The 18,739-nt window shown below is 37.3% G+C and overlaps 1 protein-coding gene and 1 pseudogene across 9 annotated transcripts in view; one reads left to right on the top strand and one right to left on the bottom strand.

The window, feature by feature from the left end:
- Positions 1-18,739, top strand: part of TRIM37 (tripartite motif containing 37) — a 151,438-nt gene that overhangs the window by 61,655 nt on the left and 71,044 nt on the right. For 4 of the 8 annotated variants that reach the window (XM_027518462.1, XM_027518465.1, XM_027518459.1 and 1 more), the window contains 2 exons: positions 8,005-8,070; positions 13,031-13,210. The exons of 1 other annotated variant lie outside the window; for it this stretch is intronic. In XM_027518462.1, the coding sequence (XP_027374263.1) occupies positions 8,005-8,070; positions 13,031-13,210 (246 nt within the window). The remainder of the gene's footprint in view (positions 1-8,004; positions 8,071-13,030; positions 13,211-18,739) is intronic. 3 more of the 8 variants (XM_027518464.1, XM_027518463.1, XM_027518468.1) reach the window with 1 other exon arrangement.
- Positions 14,526-15,465, bottom strand: LOC113877860 (annotated as a pseudogene). Its single transcript, XR_003506841.1, has one exon. The product of XR_003506841.1 is annotated as a cytochrome c pseudogene (transcript).

Genomic DNA, 18,739 nt, shown 5'->3' with positions numbered 1-18,739 from the left:
CCCCGTGCACCACAGCCACTGAGCTTACGCTCTAGAGCCCATGAGCCGCAACTACTGAAGCCTTCACGCCTCGAGCACGTGCTCTGCAGCAAGAGAAGCCACCACACGGAGAAGCCAGTGCACAGGAGACGCCCCTGCTCACCGCAACTAGAGAGAGCCTGTGTGCAGCAGTGAAGACCCAGCTAAACCAGAAATAAACAAATAATTGTTTTCAAAGGCCAAACGATTAAAGCATGGAAGTATAATGTAAGATTCTGACACTATATGTAAAATGGTATAATAACAATTTAAGCTAGACTGTGATACATTAAAGATACATACTATCCTATTATTTTTTCTTGCCTCTTGTAACAAATTACCAGAAATTTGGCAGCTTAAAACAACAGATAACATTTCCCTCACATTTCTGGAGGCCAAAAATCCAAAAACCATTGCTAGGCCAAAATCAGAGCTTCAGTAGAGTTGTGCTAGCTCCAGTTACACTAAGGGAGATCTGTTTCTTGCCTTTTTCAACTTTCGCTTACTGCCAGCATTCTTGGGCTTATGACAGTGTCACTCCTATCTCTGCCTTTGGTCACGTTGCCTTACCTTTTTTTTATCTCTGTCAGATCTTCCTCTGCTTTTGTCTTACAGTAACATTTATGGTTACATTTAGGGTGTACGTGGATTTTCCAGGACAGTCCCCTCATCTCAGGATCCTTGGCTTAATTGCAGCTGTGTATTCCCAGTCACAGGTTCTGAGAATTAAGATGTCAATACCTTGGGGATACTGTTCAGCCTCCCATAACTATAAACTATAAAGCCACTGCTAAAATGACAGAGATGTTTAGTTTATAAAGCAGTGGTGGGGATAAAATTGAACCAAATCTTAGACTTAAAGCAGGCAGGAAAAGATAAGTGGTAACAAAACACAGATGGGAGGAATAGCAAGATGTGGCACCGTAAATGGTCTAAACACCCCAAATAAAAAGTAGAAATTGTCAGATTGGCTAGAATAGCAAAACTCAAGTGTATGCCAAACCTAAGAAATATGCTTTAAATGTAAAGATATACCATGCTAATCAAAACCAAGTTGGAGATGTTACTTTAATATCCAAGTAGATTTCAAAGGAAAGCATATTACCAGAGATAAAGAAGTTTATTTCACAGTGATAAAAGGATCAGTTAATGAAGAGGATATTCAATGATTATAAATATTTCTGTTTATACTCTGGTAACAGATTTTGAAAATGCACAAAGCAAAAACTGATAGAAGTATAAGAAGAAATAGAACTTCTTCTCTCAGTTGATACAGCAGGTAGGCAGAAAATCATCAAGGATATAGTAAATCTGGATAGCCCTGTCACCCAGCCTGACTTGCTGGATATTTATAGACTCTTTGATCCAACGGTAGCAGAATGCAAATTATCCTTAAGTGTGCATAAAATATTTACCAAGAAAGACCATATTCTGGAACGTAAAATATGTCTGAAAAAATTCAAAAATATTCAAATCATTGAGGTTTTTTTTTTAACTGTAATGAATTCAGTTTAGCTATTTGTAATAGATATTTTAAAAATCTGACATAGTTGAAAAGTAAATAACATACTTCTAAATAACGCCTGGATCCAAGAGGAAATCATAATAGATTTTTAAAAAGTTTTTTGAACTGGAGTGAAAACACAGCATACCAGAATTTGTAGTATGTTGCTAAAGCAATAGGTAGGGGAAAATTTATATGACTAAATGCCCATATAAGTGAAAAGCAGAAAGGCCTTAAATAAATGTCAGTGTCTGTCTTAATAAACTAGAAAAAAGAACAAGTTAAATGAAAAGTAAACGGAATAAAAATAGAAACAAAGATAAAAAATACAATGAAATAAACATGCAGTAGAGAAAATCATTGAAATCTAAAGGATAACATTTAAAGTCTAACACTGTATAACTGAAGATATATAATAAAGCCATAGTATTAGCGTAATACAACATCATATTAGCGTAAGAGAAAGATGATCAATGGAATATACAGATCTCCTTCATGATCTGAAAGTAGAGCAGTTCTCTGAAACCTTTTGTAAGATGAAATGGCATCAAGTGAAGAAACAATTACCTTGAGACATACCTGCTAATGGATGCACAGAATATTAAAGGATAAAGTATATATGCTTACAGACACAGTTCAAAGCTATGGCAGCTTGATACTGAGATACTGAGTATAGTTCCTTGGGAAGGAGGTTGGTGGTGACACTCTTGCTGCTCAGAGTATGCCTCTCTAATGGCTTGCTACAAAACAAGCACTGAATGCTATTTTCACTTTTCAGCTGTTTTTGTTTTTTTTTCAAAGTGAAATTTTTCTTGGTTAGCAAAAACAAGTACTAGTGTAGACCCTTTTGTAAAAAGTAAAGTGACGGAAAGAGAATGTTAAAAAATTGGGGATACCTGTGTTACAATTCCAGAAATAAATGCACTTTCATTAGGAAATTAGTGGTTGAAAAAGATGCAAAGACAGTGCTCTGGGGAAGGTGTAATCTTTTCAACAAATTGCGCTTCAACATTTAGATGTTCATATACAAAAAATGGAACTCGGATCCATACCTCACACTATATACTTAAACTAACTGAAAATTGTTCCTAGACCTAGATTTAAATTGTAAAATAATAAAACTTGCTGGAGATAACACAAGAGGAAATGTACTTTTGTCTTGGGCATCGTTATTTTAGTTAAAATGCAAAAGCACAATCCACAAAAGAAACACATTTGTAAATTAGACTTCATGGGAATTATAAAGTTGTCTTCCTCAGATTATGTGGAGTTGTACTGATAATAAACAAACAAGGTCCCTTCCCCATAGTGGCAAAAAGTTCGTGCGACACCCCATAAAGAAGGTATATACATGGCAAAATAAGCCTGTGTAAGGTGTTTATAGCATTAGTCATTAGGGAAACACATTTATCTACAAAACAATACTACCGTGTCCTATTAGAGTAGCTATAATTCCAAAGATCATACCACGTGTTGGCAAGAATGTAGAGAAATCTGAAGTCTTAGAATATAGAGAAATCTGAAGTCTTAGATGCTTCTGGTGGGAATATAAAATGATACAATGACTTCTGTAAACAAGTTGGTGTAAACAAGTCATACACTTCTGTATGACTCAGTCAATCCACTCTTAGATATTTACCTCAGAGAAAAGGAACTAGATATCCAACAAAGTCTTATAGAAATGTTCATAATAACTACATTTTGAATAGCTAAGTAAAATCAACCCTAATGGCCAGCAACAGATAAATAAGCAAATTTTGCTATGGCTAGACGATGAAATAAAACTTAGCAATAAAAAATAATGAACTGTTGACACATGTGACAATAGGACTTTTAAATTATTTTAAATGAAAGGAGCCAGATTAAAAAGAGCACATATGAATGATTCTATTTATATAAACCTCTAGAAAAATGCAGACTAATCTATAGTGACAGTGCAGATGTGTGGTTGCTGAGAGATGAGGCAGGCTGGGCTGAGGTTGGTTGGAAGGTGTAGGGAGAAGGTAAGAGAATTATGCGAGGCAGAGGGGACTTGGTATGGTGGATATGTGTTTTGGTTGCTGTACTGGTGATGGTTTTATGGATATATATAAATATGTGTCTGACTTACCAATTATACACTTAAGTTCCATGTCATTAAAACTTTTTGTTTATGGCTGTGCTAAGTCTTCCTTGCTGCTCAGGCTTTTTCTCTAGTTGTGGCGGGGGGGCTCCTCTCTCTGTGCAGGCTTCTCATTGTGGCGGTTTCTTTTGTTGTAGAGCATGAGCTCTAGGGTGTGGGCTTCAATAGTTGGAGCTTGCGATCTCCATCGAGAACACAGGCGCTCAACATTGTGGCTTGCGGGCTAAGTTGCTCTGCCACATGTGGGATCTTCCTGAACCAGGGATCGAACCTGTATCCTCTGCATTGCAAGTTTGATTCTTAATCACTGGACCACCAGAAAAGGCCCATTTCATTAAAACTTTTATTCAGAAAAACAATTAAAACTTGATTGGCCTGTCTTACGCTTTGCACGGATCTTTTACTCATGTATGACTTTGTAACACTCTGGGTTAATCATTTAGAAAATAATTTTTTACTAAATACAGTTGATGCATTTCATTATGCAGTATCAGTCACATTCATTGATAGCACCGTTTTCATAATAAAAGTCTTAAAGTATTGAAAAGCTTTTAAGTTCATGTGGTACGTACAAGTTTTCCAGGATTATGGTTTTCTTTCTTTCTTTTTTTTGCTTGAAAGTGTGTTTTATCACTGGCAACAGATATTGGCAGTTCTTTTCCTTAGTTATTTTGGTCCAGAACATGTCTGTCCGGTATCTACAACCGAATAACTATTGTTTGTCAGTTCTTTCAGTTTGTTTCACAAAAAAGTGACTGATCTTGGAACTCAGTTGAACAAAGTGGTTTTTTCGAAGGCAACCATTGCAGCATAAGTACTTTTTGTATGTTTCCCATTTGTGACACCAAGTGTTGTGGTTTAATAACATTTGTCATTTTTACTACTTCTTCAAAGATACTTCCCCCCCGCCCCCACCCTGCCTGAAAATATGTGGCATTGAATAGTATGATTACTGGTACATCTTAACTACCATTGCTTTTGCACCATTAGTGAAAATGTCAAACACAGTGAAAAAGGCAAATAACATCTTAGCATTATTACAAAGATTGGTTTTGACTTTTTGGATTGCTGAAAGAATCATGGGAACTGACCCTCAATAGCACAACCTCTGACATAGACTAACCTTAATGCAGAACATTCTTGCCACCACTCGTGAGTCAAGCTATGAATAAAGCTGGTAGTATAGAAAGGATTCTGGCCTCTGAGTTGTAACTATTAATATATTTTAGTCATAACTCTGTCCCAGATCTGTGATCTGAAGCCGTGGACTGTTGCTATTGGACCTGTATTGTTGCTATAATAGCTAACATCTGCCCAGGGACGGTGGAGCCTGGGGGGCTGCCGTCTATGGGGTCGCACAGAGTCGGACACGACGGAAGCGACTTAGCAGCAGAAGCTGAGTATATACTTTGTGCTCTGCACTTTGCCTTATATAACTCATTTTGCTTTACTACCACCTCATGTGCTGTCACTGCTATTATCACTCCCATTTTACAGATGGAAGTATAACAGCTAAGTTATTCACTTAAGTTCAGCATTGTTAAAATGCAGTCTGTTTAACATAGATTTTTCTTTCTCTGTATTCTTTGTTCTTAACCACCAGATTTGTAATTGGAAGGTGGTTGATCATGGACAAAATTATAAGAAGTTTAGTCATTATAGGATTTTGTTCATAACCCTGTTGCTACCATTAATCTTGGTTCTCTTCTTGTCTCTTGACTATTTTCTGATCTGTAGATAGGCATAACTCAGAGATATTGCAGGTTTGGTTCTAGACCACTGCAATAAAGCAAGTCACATAAAAGTTATGTTTATAGTATATTAAGTGTGCGATAGTATGTCTCAGAAAACAGTATACATATCTAATTTAAAATACCTTATTGCTATAAAATGCAAACAATCCCTGAGTCATCAGTGGGTCATAATTCTTTGCTGGTATTTGGTGGCTGTTGTCTGATCAGGGTAGTGATTGCTACAGGCTAGGGTGGGTGTAGCAACTTCTTTAAATAAGGTAACAGTAAAGTTTGCAGCATTGATTGACTTGTCCTCTCATGTGTGGTTTCTCTGTAGCATGCAGTGCTGTTTGATAGCATGTTACTCACAGTAGAACTTGTTTCAGATTTGGAGTCAATCCTCTCAAATCCTGACTTTGCTTTATCAACTATTGTTGCCCTACTTTTTTGTGACCCTGTGGATTATAGCCCGCCATGCTCCTCTGTGCATGGGATTTTCCAGGCAAGAATACTAGAGTGGATTGCCATTTCCTTCACCAGTGCTTTATCAACTACATTTATGTAATATTCTAAATCCTTTGTTATCATTTCAATAATCTTCACAGTATCTTTACCTGGAGTAGGTTGTGTCTCAAGAAACCTTTTTTTTTCTCATTCATAGAAAGTAGCTCCTCATCCATTAAAGTTTTATGGAGATGGTAGCAGCTCAGTCACATCTTCAGGCTCTACTTCTGATTCTAATTCTCTCGCTGTTTCTGCCATGTCTGCAGTTACTTCCTCCACTGAGATCTTCAACCCCTTAAAGTCTTTTGTGAGGTTTGGAGTCAAGTTCTTTCAAAGTCCTCCTAATGTTGATTTTTCCAACCTCTTCCCACAAATCATGAATGGTCTTTTTGGCATCTAGAATGGTTAAACCTTTCCAGGTTTTCAATTTACTTTACCTGGATCCATCAGAGCAATTACTACAGCGGTTATTGCCTTATGAAATATATTTCTTAATTAATAAGAGTTGAAAGTCAAAATCACTCCTTATCTGTGGGCCACAGAATGGATGTGTGTGAGCAGGCCTGAAAGCAACATCAGTTTTGTACATCTCCATCAGAGCTCTTGGGTGCCCAGGTGCATTGTCAGTGAGCAGTAATACTTTGCAAAAAGTTTTTTTTTCCAGAGCAGTAAATCTCAACAGTGGGCTTAAAATATTCAGTTAACCACAGGTGAAGAGATGGGTTGTCCTCAGGCTTTGTTCTTTTTATAGAGCAAAGGCAGAGTAAGTTTAGCGTAGTTCTTAAGGGCTCTAGGGTTTTCAGAAAGGTAAATGAGCATTAGCTTCAGCTTAAAGTCACCAGCTACATCAGCTCCTGACAAAACTCAGCCTGTCCTTGGATGCTTTGAAGCCAGACAGTACTTCTGGATAGCTTGCTGCAGCTTCTATACCAGCTTCTGGTTTTATGTTATGAAGACAGCTTCGTTCCTTCAACCTCAGCAACCAGCCTCTGGTAGCTTTAAATTTTTCTTCTGCTGCCTCTTCGTCTCTCTCAGCCTTTGTGGAATTGAGACTTAGGACCTTGCTGTGGATTAGGCTTTGCCTTCGGGGAATGTTGTAGCTTGTTTGTTCTTCTATCTGGACCACTAAAACTTTCTCCATGTCATCAGTGATACAGTTTAGCTTTTTAAATTGTGTGTTCACTGGAGTAACACTTTCAGCTTCCTGTAAGAATTTTTCCTTTGCATTGGTAGCTTGGCTAACTGTTTGACACAAGTGGCCTAGCTTTCAGCCTCTCTTGGCTTTCAGCATGTCTTCCTCATTAACCTTAATCATTTCTAGCTTTTGATTTAAAATAAGACTTGAGTTTCTCTTTCACTTGAACACTTAAAGGCCATTAATTTGCCTAATTTCAGTATTGTTATATCTCAGGAATAGGGAGGCCTAAGAGAAGGAAAGAAATTGGGGAGGAGGAGCAGGGAAGACAGATGCTGATAGGTAAAGCAGTCAGAACATACACGTTTATCAGTTAAGTTTGTTGCTGGATATGGTTTGTGGCACCCCAAAACAATTCCATCAGAGGTCACTGGTCATAGATCATGATTACAGATGTAACAATAATAATGTAAAAGTTTGAAAGATTGTGAGAATTACAAACTGTGACATAGACATGAAGTGACTAAATGCTGTTGGAAAAGTGGAGCCAAATAGACTTGTTTGATGCAAGGTTGCCACAAACCTTCAATGTGTAACAGGGATATGCCTCTGAAGTACAAAAAACCAAAAGCACAGTAAAACAAGGTGTGTCTGTACCTGTGTTTCTTACCTTCCTAAGATTCTGCTCTTGCTGACAGGTAGATTTTGTGACATTTCTGTTGCTTTTGGTGCTGGTTTCATTTTGCATGCTTTTATTGTTGATATATACACTTATGGAACTTAAAGTTTACATTATAAGTAGTAGTAATATTATCAGTGATAATGAAATACTATCATTCAGGATACTAAGGTTTAAGATTAGAATTGTGTATTTGCTAGATATTATCTGAATACCTTAATGAGAATATTCTGTTTGGGTAAAAACAGACATCTTATCATTGGGTTTTTTTTTTTTTTTTCTTTTCTTTTTTTTGGCTGTGCTATGCAGCATGTGCTGCTGCACTCAATATGCCAGCAAATTTGGAAAACTCAAGTGGCCACAGGATTGGAAAAGGTCAGTTTGCATTACAATCCCAAAGAAAGGCAATGCCAAAGAATGCTCAAACTACTGCACAATTGCCCTCATCTCACACTCTAGCAAAATAATGCTCAAAATTCTCCAAGCCAGGCTTCAGTAGTACGTGAACCATGAACTTCCAGATGTTCAAGCTGGTTTTAGAAAAGGCAGAGGAACCAGAGATCAAATTGCCAACATCTGTTGGATCACTGAAAAAGCGAGAGAGTTCCAGAAAAACATCTACTTCTGCTTTATCGACTCTGCCAAAGCCTTTGACTGTGTGGATCACAACAAACTGTGGAAAATTCTTCAAGAGATGGGAATACCAGACCACCTGACCGGCCTCCTGAGAAATCTTTATGCAGGTCAGGAAGCAACAGTTAAGAACTGGACATGGAACAACAGACTCATTCTAAATCGGGAAAGGAGTACGTCAAGGCTGTATATTGTCACCCTGCTTATTTAACTTATATGCAGAATACATCATGAGAAATGCTGGGCTGGAAGAAGCACAAGCTGGAATCAAGATTGCTGGGAGAAATATCAATAACCTCAGATATGCAGATGACACCCTTATGGCAAAAAGCAAAGAAGAACTAAAGAGCCTCTTGATGAAAGTCAAAGAGGAGAGTGAAAAAGTTGGCTTAAAACTCAACATTCAGAAAACTAAGATCATGGCATCTGGTCCCATCACTTCATAGCAAGTAAATGGGAAACAATTGAAATAGAGACTTTATATTTTGGGGCTCCAAAATCACTGCAGATAGTGACTGCAGCCATGAAATTCAAAGACGCTTACTCCTTGGAAGAAAGGCTATGACCAATCTAGACAGCATATTAAAAAGTAGAGATTCGTCTAGTCAAAGCTATCGTTTTTCCAGTAGTCATGTATGGATGTGAGAGTCAGAGTATAAAGAAAACTGAGCGCCAAAGACTTGATGCTTTTGAACTGTGGTGTTTGAGAAGACTCTTGAGAGTCTCTTGGACTGCAAGGAGATCCAACCAGTCCATCCTAAAGGAAATCAGTCCTGCGTATTCACTGGAGGGACTGATGCTGAAACTCCAGTACTTTGGCCACCTGATGCGAAGAGTTGATTCATTGGAAAAGACCCTGATGCTGGGAAAGATTGAGGGCAGAAGGAGAAGGGAATGACAAAGGATGAGATGGTTGGATGGCATCACTGACTCAATGGACATGAGTTTGAGTAAGCTCTGGGAGTTGGTGATGGACAGGGAAGCCTGGCGTGCTGCAGTCCATGGAGTCGCAAAGAGTCGGACATGACTGAGCGACTGAACTGACTAACTGATGCAGCATGTAGGGTCTTAGTTCCCCGACGAGGGATAGAACCTACTTCCTCATCAGTGAAAGCACAGAGTCCTAACCCTTGGGCGACTAGGAATTTCCCTTACCTGTTAATTCTCTTTAACAGTCCAGTAAGCCTAGAGAAAAGTTTTGAATACTTTTTAAATTAATTACTGAAACATCATTCAATTATGGGATTGAGAGTTTAGCAGTGAGGTAGTTTAACTGTCAGAATATGAAGTAAAAATATAAATCATTGTATTATCTAGTAGATTTTAATAACACCTGGGACGCTGCAGAAGTACTTTGATAATTTCATTGTATGTAAATACCTTTCTTCCTGTGTGTGTTATCATTAACCTGTCTTGGCTTTGGAGGAAATTTACACGTGAGTGATACCCTCAAATTGGCTCTTAACAGTATTTACTGAGCTGACTTGTTTTAGAGAAGGAAATTTCTTTGAGTTGCTTAAGAAAAGAATAGAACTTTCCCTTGGGGAGTAATACTAATGAGACTTAAATTTTAAGTTAATGATTGTTCAGTTCACTCAGATTTTCAGTTTGATAAAGGAATTTAAGTTGGAATATTCAAATTTGAGGTTTTAGTTTTATCTGAGATAAGGGTTGAGTTGCTTTATAAATAACATAGCTATATTTAATTGCTATATTTAATAGAAACATAGGTGTATATCTGTCATAATTTTAGTGCAAGGACTAGTGCAAGGACTTCCCTGGTGATCCAGTGGCCAAGACTCTGTGCTGCCACGCAGGGGACCCAGGTTCAATCCCTGGTTAGGGAACTATAATAGATCCTACATGCTGCAACTAAAACCCAGCCCAGCCAAATAAATAATTTTTTTTTAAAGAGAGAATTAATGCAGATAAAAGAATGATTTTTTTTTCAAATACTATATGCTTTTTTGCATAATAAACCGATTTTTCAAAAATTGTTTTATATTGATTTTAAACTTAACACCTGTCTTGATCCTGGATGTATTTAATCATCTGCATGAATGTCTTTCTCCCTAGATTGTCAACATTCTTGGTTGTTTCTCTATGAATTTTGAGGTTTTAACTACTCATTTTTAAAATAGAAGTAAATTTTATTTTTTGAGATGAAATTCATATATAAAGCATTTTTAAATACACAGTTCAGTGGAAATTAGTGTGTTTCCAGTGTTGTACAATCACCACCTCTCTCTAATTTCAGAATGTTTTCATCATCTCGGAACACCTTGTACCCATCCTTTCCTTCTCTCAATCCTAGATAATTACTATTCTGAATATTTCATATAAAAGTTCATACAGTTTGGAATCTTTTATATTTGATGTCTTTTTAGTTATTATTAGCATAGTGTTTTCAGGGTTCAACCAGTGTTGAAGCATCAAAACTTCGTTCTTTTATGTGGGTGAACAATATTCCATTGTATGTATATACCTCAATTTGTTTATCCACGCATCTGTTAATGGACATATGGATTGTTTCCATCTTTTGGCTATTATGAGTAATCCTACTATAAATATTTCATGTACAAGTTTTTATTTTTATATGGGCTAAGGTTTTCATTTCTTTTGAATATATAGCAATAGTGGAATTGCTAGGTTATATGGTAATTCTGTATTTTTAACATTCTGAGGAACTGCCAAACTGTTTTCTACAGTGGATGCATTATTTCCTGTTTTTAGATTATATTTTATAGGCATCCTAGTGAATTTGAAGTGGTATCTCATTGTGATTTTGACCTGCATTTCCTTAATGACTGGTGAGATTGAGCATCTTTTCATGTTTTGTTTTGTATTTTCCATTTGTATATATTCTTTGGAGAAAGGAGAAATGTCTATTCAAGTTCATTGTTCATTTTTAAAATAGGTTACTTGTCTCTTAATTGCTGAGTTCCAAGAATTTTCTATATATTTTTATACTAAATCCTTATCAGACATGTGATTTGAAAACTTTATTCCATTCTGTGAGTTGTCTTTTCAGTTTCTTGATAATGTCCTCTGATGCACAAAAATTTTAAGTTTTTGTGAAGTCCAGGTTACCTATTTCTTGTTCATGCTTTGGAGTCAAGTCTCTGAATCCATTGCCAAATTCGAATTCTTGAGTATTTACCCCTGTATTTTCTTCTAAGAGTTTTATAATTTTAGCCCTTGTATTTGGGTCATTGATCTATTTGGAGTTCATTTTTGTGTATGAAATTAGGAAGTTGTATATGAAATATATATATAAAATTTGCATGTAATCAGATTTCTTAGTGCCATTTGTTTTTTTGTTGTTATTGGTTTTGGTTTTAGGGGGGTTGTTTGTTTTGTCTTTTGGCTTCCCTTTGCAATTTTTGGGATCCCAGTTCCCTGGCCAGGGACTGAACCCAGCGAAAGCCTGGTCTCCCAACCACTGGACCACCAAGGAAATCCCTCAGCACCATTTGTTGAGGAAGCTTTGCTTTCCCTATTGAATCATCTTAGAGACTTTGTAAAATATCAGTTGCACACAGGTATTGGGGTTTATTTTTAGACATTTAGTGGCAACTCTTGTTGGTGAGAGCTGGCCTCACAACTGCAATATCTAGATAGACAAAATAAGCTTTTGCATTAGTTTGTGCCATCAATCTATTAACAATACACTGTGAGAGATACTAATATAAAAATCATTTGATAGTGCTTAAATACAGTTGACCATTGAACATAGTAGGGGTTAGGTTTACCAGTCCTCCACAGAGTCAAAAATCTGCATGTAACTTTTAATTGGTCCTTCCTTTCCTGGGTTCCTCCATATCCACAGTTCCACATTCTCGGATTCAAACAACCACAGGTTGTATAGTGCTGTAGTATTTACTATTAAAAAAATTCACATTTAAGTGGACCAGTACAGTTCAAACCTGTGTTGTTCAAGGGTCAACTGTATTTACATTCATTTGTAGGTAAAGAACTGTAATTTTTTCTTTTGCCCTTTGCAAGCAGAAATAGAAGACTAAGGTATTGGGTTTTTGTTTTTAGAGTTTATCTCCACCAAAATGGAGAAGCTTTATGGCTACTGTTGGATGTTCCTTCTGATGATCTTTTTTCACTTTTTGTTCTTGCAGTAACAGTACTTTCTGAGTAAAAATGAGTTTGAAGACTTGAAAATTTTATACTATTTAAGATATGGAAGTCTAAATGTACTGGCTTTCCCACTGTATACTTACTTTCTACTAGAAAATTTTATAGGCTTGAGTTTCTGAATGCACAATTAATTTATGATAAATTGAATTAGAAAAATATAGTATTCATATTTTATTATTTATTTTAAAACTGTATTGTGGTACATCTCAAAGAAAGTGGTAGAGTATTGTGAGGAAACACTAGGTATTGGATATATGGAAAAATACATAGTGTTGCTAAAATGTGTAACCTTTAAAGTACTGTTTATACAAAATTTATTCATTTTCTAAGGTGGTACCTGCTGTAATGGTAAACACTTTTAAAGAGGGGGAAAGGACCTAGTGCTGATTATGTCATAATTCCATTCATAATACTGCTGTCATGATCCTTTCTGAAAGACATGTAGCTGTATATATCAGTAAGTTTCTTCTTAGGTACTTAATGACCTTGATGTTTTTATGTCTTTTATTCTTGCTTTAGTACCTCTATATTTATAGTCTGTTTTCAATTTTAGATATGAATATCGTGTAGAGATGGTTCATCAATCCTGCAATGATCCTACCAAAAATATCATTCGAGAATTTGCATCTGACTTTGAAGTTGGAGAATGCTGGGGTTATAATAGATTTTTCCGTTTGGACTTACTTGCAAATGAAGGATACTTGAATCGACAGAATGATACAGTGATTTTAAGGTAATAGGAAGCATTTGTATTTTGGCGTGTATCACAGGGAATAATGTCATCAGAAGTTTAAAGTCTTCACTTAACCAAGATGAATATTGTAATCTACACTAACTGTAATCTACCATGTTCTTACCCATTTAATTTCAGAAGTCCTGTGTGGTCAGTGAATAAGCTAGTGAGAAATGTGTGTGACATTTAGTTAGTAATTCCATAAAAAATGGACTTACCCAGTGGCTCAGCACTAAAGAATCTGCCTGTAATGCAGGAGACCTGGGTTCAGTCCCTGGGTCAGAAAGATCCCGAGGAGGAGGGCATGGCAACCCACTCTAGTATTCTTGCCTGGAGAATCCCATGCACTGAGGAGCCTGGCAGGCTACAGTCCATAGGGTCGAAGAGTCTAACACGTTTGAAGCAACGGAGCTTGCTCGCTCTCCATAAAGAGTAAACTACTATTTCCAATAAACATGGTAATGTCCCATTTATCTGTTGAAATTCTAGCAGCTTCACCATTTGGAAATTCAAGAATAACATGATATCAAGTAATTTTTTTTCCCCCACTGGAAATTTTATATTGTATTTGGATGGCTGGCTTTGTAAGCTTAGTTTCACAAAAACATTTTCAGTTTCTTCCAGATAATATCAAATTAAAAGTAAGGGAATACAGATGAAAATTGATGAAAATAAGCTAAGAGTTGGTAGTTGATGTGTCATTTACAATACAGGACAGAACATAAGCAGGGACTACAGAATTGCAACAGCCCTGTTTAATATTGCGGTACTTTTATAATTCAGTTTTGGGGCATCATTACACCCAATTTTAATTTGATGATCAAAATGAGAGCTTGAGTAGTTAAAAAAAGAAATTCAAATATGTTTTGAACTGAGAGGTTTCAGAGTGTTTAACAGTGTAAGTTTCCATCAAATAATTTTAAAAGTTCTTTTTTCCTTAAAAGAGATTTAATATGTTCTTTTTTTTTTTTATTCTGTGACTTTGTTTTTTAATTCTTAAGCCTTATATCAGACAGTTTACAAATTTGAGCTAATGACATAGCCCCTCTAATCCTGCTGAGTTGGCAAAAGCATGATTACCAACCACCGTATACAAGTAGTTCTACAGTTGCGTTTCTGAATTCCTGTTTAAGACAACCTTGAATTATAACTTAGTCTGACTTTGTGAAGAATTAACAAGAAAAGTTTGTTAACATATCTTGTCACAGGGAATTTAAAAAGCATCTGATCTTAAAGATCATCTACAGAATGTGAGGTGCTAAATGCTCTTTATTTGATGCTATACATAAACCACACTAAAATGCCTTTCATTAAGTAAAAGGCTAAATTTTAGATAGAGAATTTTAATTAAATTGGCATAGTTTATAAAACCAAAAAGATAAAGTGGACTTTGTCAGTGTATTTTCAGTCCTTGCCTTAACAGGCTGATGAACACAACTTGAAACACGTGTGACTCCTCGTCTGTTTATGAGACAGTGAAGGCACCTTTTCAGTATTTAAATATATTAATATAACCAGTTACAGAAATCTAAATATAAAACCAATCTCTTACAGGTTTTAAAAGGAATGCACCATCTCCCTAAAAAGTTTAATATTCCTTTTTCAAGTTCAGTCATCTCTTTAGAATGGGAAAAATGATAGTACTTGTTGAACCGGAATTACTATCAAAATTCAAAAAGCTGACCATATTCGTTTAACCACAAACCAATCTTATTTAAATCAGGACTGTCCAAAAGAATTATTCCATCAGCCGTTCATAATCTGAATTCTAGTGTATGAGTCAATTTAAATATGGTACACATAAAAAGTCATGAGACACTTCTGATTCATAATAAATAAGGCAGTGGCCACCTATTACTCATTGGTAGCTTTTTTGAGATAAGCTATCAAGTCCTCCCTCTCTCCCTTCTTCTTAATGCCAGCAAAGATCATCTTTGTTCCAGGGATGTACTTCTTGGGATTCTCCAAGTACTCCATCAGCGTCTCCTCTCCCCAGGTGATACCTTTGTTCTTGTTGGCGTCTGTGTAAGAGAATCCAGGAGCCTGACCTGACTTTCGCCCAAACAGACCATGGAGGTTTGGCCCAGTCTTGTGCTTGCCTCCCTTTTCCACAGTATGGCACTGGGCACACTTCTGAACAAAAATCTTCTTGCCCTTCTCAACATCACCCATTTTTAAATCGTTCTTCCTCTGTGCGCGACCGAGAAGTTCCCGCTCACAAGCCGAACGTCCCGCTTTCTAATAATATGTTCTTAAATTTTATTTATTTTGATTTCTTTTCCTTGAGCATGGTGGATGAGTTGCTATTATATCACCCTTTACTGTTCTTCATAACTTTCCTGGAAGAATAAGAAACTGAAAGAAAGGATTGCATTTTGAATATAGAAAGTAATTCATGTTTTTGTCATCTTTTCTTTGGGGAGATTACTTTACTATCATTGTATAACTTTTAGGTTCTCTTTTTCACCAAAAGGAGTAATTTGCTGCTGTTTCATAATTTAACCAGAAAGACTGTACAATTACTCAAATATCAATTTTACCAGCCTGCAAAACAGCTGTTAGTTATGGCCTTAGTCATCTTATTGGAATCCTAGTAGTATTGATTCTTTCTGATGATCTGTATGAGAGTTTCCTTTCTTCAGTGCAGTTTAGCACAACCTCTGGGTCTTTATTTTGGCCTTTTCTTGTTTATAGCAGAGCTTAAAGACTTGAATGTTAGTAGAGCAACAAATTCTTGTTGTGATGTTTCAGATCAGATCACATCAGTCGCTCAGTCGTGTCCGACTCTTTGCGACCCCATGAATCCCAGCACACCAGGCCTCCCTGTCCATCACCAACTCCTGGAGTTCACTCGACTCAGTGATGCCATCCAACCATCTCATCCTCTGGCGTCCCCTTCTCCTCTTGTCCCCAGTCCCTCCCAGCATCAGAGTCTTTTCCAATGAGTCAACTCTTCGCATGAGGTGGCCAAAGTACTGGAGTTTCAGCTTTAGCATCATTCCTTCCAAAGAAATCCCAGGGCTGATCTCCTTCAGAATGGACTGGTTGGATCTCCTTGCAGTCCAAGGGACTCTCAAGGGTCTTCTCCAACACCACAGTTCAAAAGCATCAATTCTTCGGCGCTCAGCCTTCTTCACAGTCCAACTCTCACATCCATACATGACCACAGGAAAAACCATAGCCTTGACTAGACGGACCTTTGTTGGCAAAGTAGTGTCTCTGCTTTTGAATATGCTATCTAGGTTGGTCAGAACTTTCCTTCCAAGGAGTAAGCATCTTTTAATTTCATGGCTGCAGTCACCATCTGCAGTGATGTTGGAGTCCAGAAAAATAAAGTCTGATACTGTTTCCACTGTTTCCCCATCTATTTCCCATGAAGTGGTGGGACCGGATGCCATGATCTTTGATTTCTGAATGTTGAGCTTTAAGCCAACTTTTTCACTCTCCACTTTCACCTTCATCAAGAGGCTTTTGAGTTCCTCTTCACTTTCTGCCATAAGGGTGGTGTCATCTGCATATCTGAGGTTATTGATATTTCTCCCGGCAATCTTGATTCCAGCTTGTGTTTCTTCTAGTCCAGCGTTTCTCATGATGTACTCTGCATATAAGTCAAATAAGCAGGGTGACAATATACAACCTTGACGTACTCCTTTTCCTACTTGGAACCAGTCTGTTGTTCTATGTCCAGTTCTAACTCTTGCTTCCTGACCTGCATACAAATTTCTCAAGAGGCAGGTCAGGTGGTCTGGTATTCCCATCTCTTTCAGAATTTTCCACAGTTTATTGTGATCCACACAGTCAAAGGCTTTGGCATAGTCAATAAAGCAGAAATAGATGTTTTTCTGGAACTCTCTTGCTTTTTCCATGATCCAGCGTATGTTGGCAGTTTGATCTCTGGTTCCTCTGCCTTTTCTAAAACCAGCTTGAGCATCAGGAAGTTCACAGGTCACATATTGCTGAAGCCTGGCTTGGAGAATTTTAAGCATTATTTTACTAGCGTGTGAGATGAGTGCAATTGTGCGGTAGTTTGAGCATTCTTTGGCATTGCCTTTCTTTGGGATTGGAATGAAACCTGACCTTTTCCAGTCCTGTGGCCACTGCTGAGTTTTCCAAATTTGCTGGCATATTGAGTGCAGCACTTTCACAGCATCATCTTTCAGGATTTGGAATAGCTCAACTGGAATTCCATCACCTCCACTAGCTTTGTTCGTAGTGATGCTTTCTAAGGCCCACTTGACTTCACATTCCAGGATGTCTGGCTCTAGGTGAGTGATCACACCATCGTGATTATCTGGGTCGTGAAGATCTTTTTTGTACAGTTCTTCTGTGTATTCTTGCCATCTCTTCTTAATATCTTCTGCTTCTGTTAGGTCCATACCATTTCTGTCCTTTATCGAGCCCATGTTTACATGAAATGTTCCTTTGGTATCTCTGATTTTCTTCAAGAGATCTCTAGTCTTTCCCATTCTGTTGTTTTCCTCTATTTCTTTGCATTGATCGCTGAAGGCTTTCTTAGCTCTTCTTGCTATTCTTTGGAACTCTGCATTCAGATGCTTATATCTTTCCTTTTCTCCTTTGCTTTTTTCTTTTCTTCTTTTCACAACTATTTGTAAGGCCTCCCCAGACAGCCATTTTGCTCTTTTGCATTTCTTTTCCATGGGGATGGTCTTGATCCCTGTCTCCTGTACAGTGTCACGAACCTCAGTCCATAGCTCATCAAGCACTGTATCTATCACATCTAGGGCCCTTAAATCTATTTCTCACTTCCACTGTATAATCATAAGGGATTTGATTTAGGTCATACCTGAATGGTCTAGTGGTTTTCCCTACTTTCTTCAATTTAAGTCTGAATTTGGTAATAAGGAGTTCATGATCTGAGCCACAGTCAGCTCCCGGTCTTGTTTTTGCTGACTGTATAGAGCTTCTCCATCTTTGGCTGCAAAGAATATAATCAATCTGATTTCAGTGTTGACCATCTGATGATGTCCATGTATAGAGTCTTTTCTTGTGTTGTTGGAAGAGGGTGTTTGTTATGACCAGTGCATTTTCTTGGCAAAACTCTTATTAGTCTTTGCGCTGCTTCATTCCGTATTCCAAGGCCAAATTTGCCTGTTACTTCAGGTGTTATCTTGACTTCCTACTTTTGCATCCCAGTCCCCTGTAATGAAAAGGACATCTTTTTTGGGTGTTAGTTCTAAAGAGTCTTGTAGGTCTTCATAGAATCGTTCAACTTCAGCTTCTTCAGCATTACTGGTTGGGGCATAGACTTGGATTACTGTGATATTGAATGGTTTGCCTTAGAAACGAACAGAGATCATTCTGTCGTTTTTGAGATTGCATCCAAGTACTGCATTTTGGACTCTGTTGTTGACCATGATGGCTACTCCATTTCTTCTGAGGGATTCCTGCCCGCAGTAGTAGATAAAATGGTCATCTGAGTTAAATTCACCCATTCCATTCCATTTCAGTTCGCTGATTCCTAGAATGTCGACATTCACTCTTGCCATCTCTTGTTTGACCACTTCCAAT

The sequence above is a fragment of the Bos indicus x Bos taurus genome, chromosome 19 (genome assembly GCF_003369695.1).
Source record: "Bos indicus x Bos taurus breed Angus x Brahman F1 hybrid chromosome 19, Bos_hybrid_MaternalHap_v2.0, whole genome shotgun sequence".
NCBI classification, from domain to species: Eukaryota; Metazoa; Chordata; class Mammalia; order Artiodactyla; family Bovidae; genus Bos; species Bos indicus x Bos taurus.
This window is presented reverse-complemented; position numbering and strand designations above follow the sequence as displayed.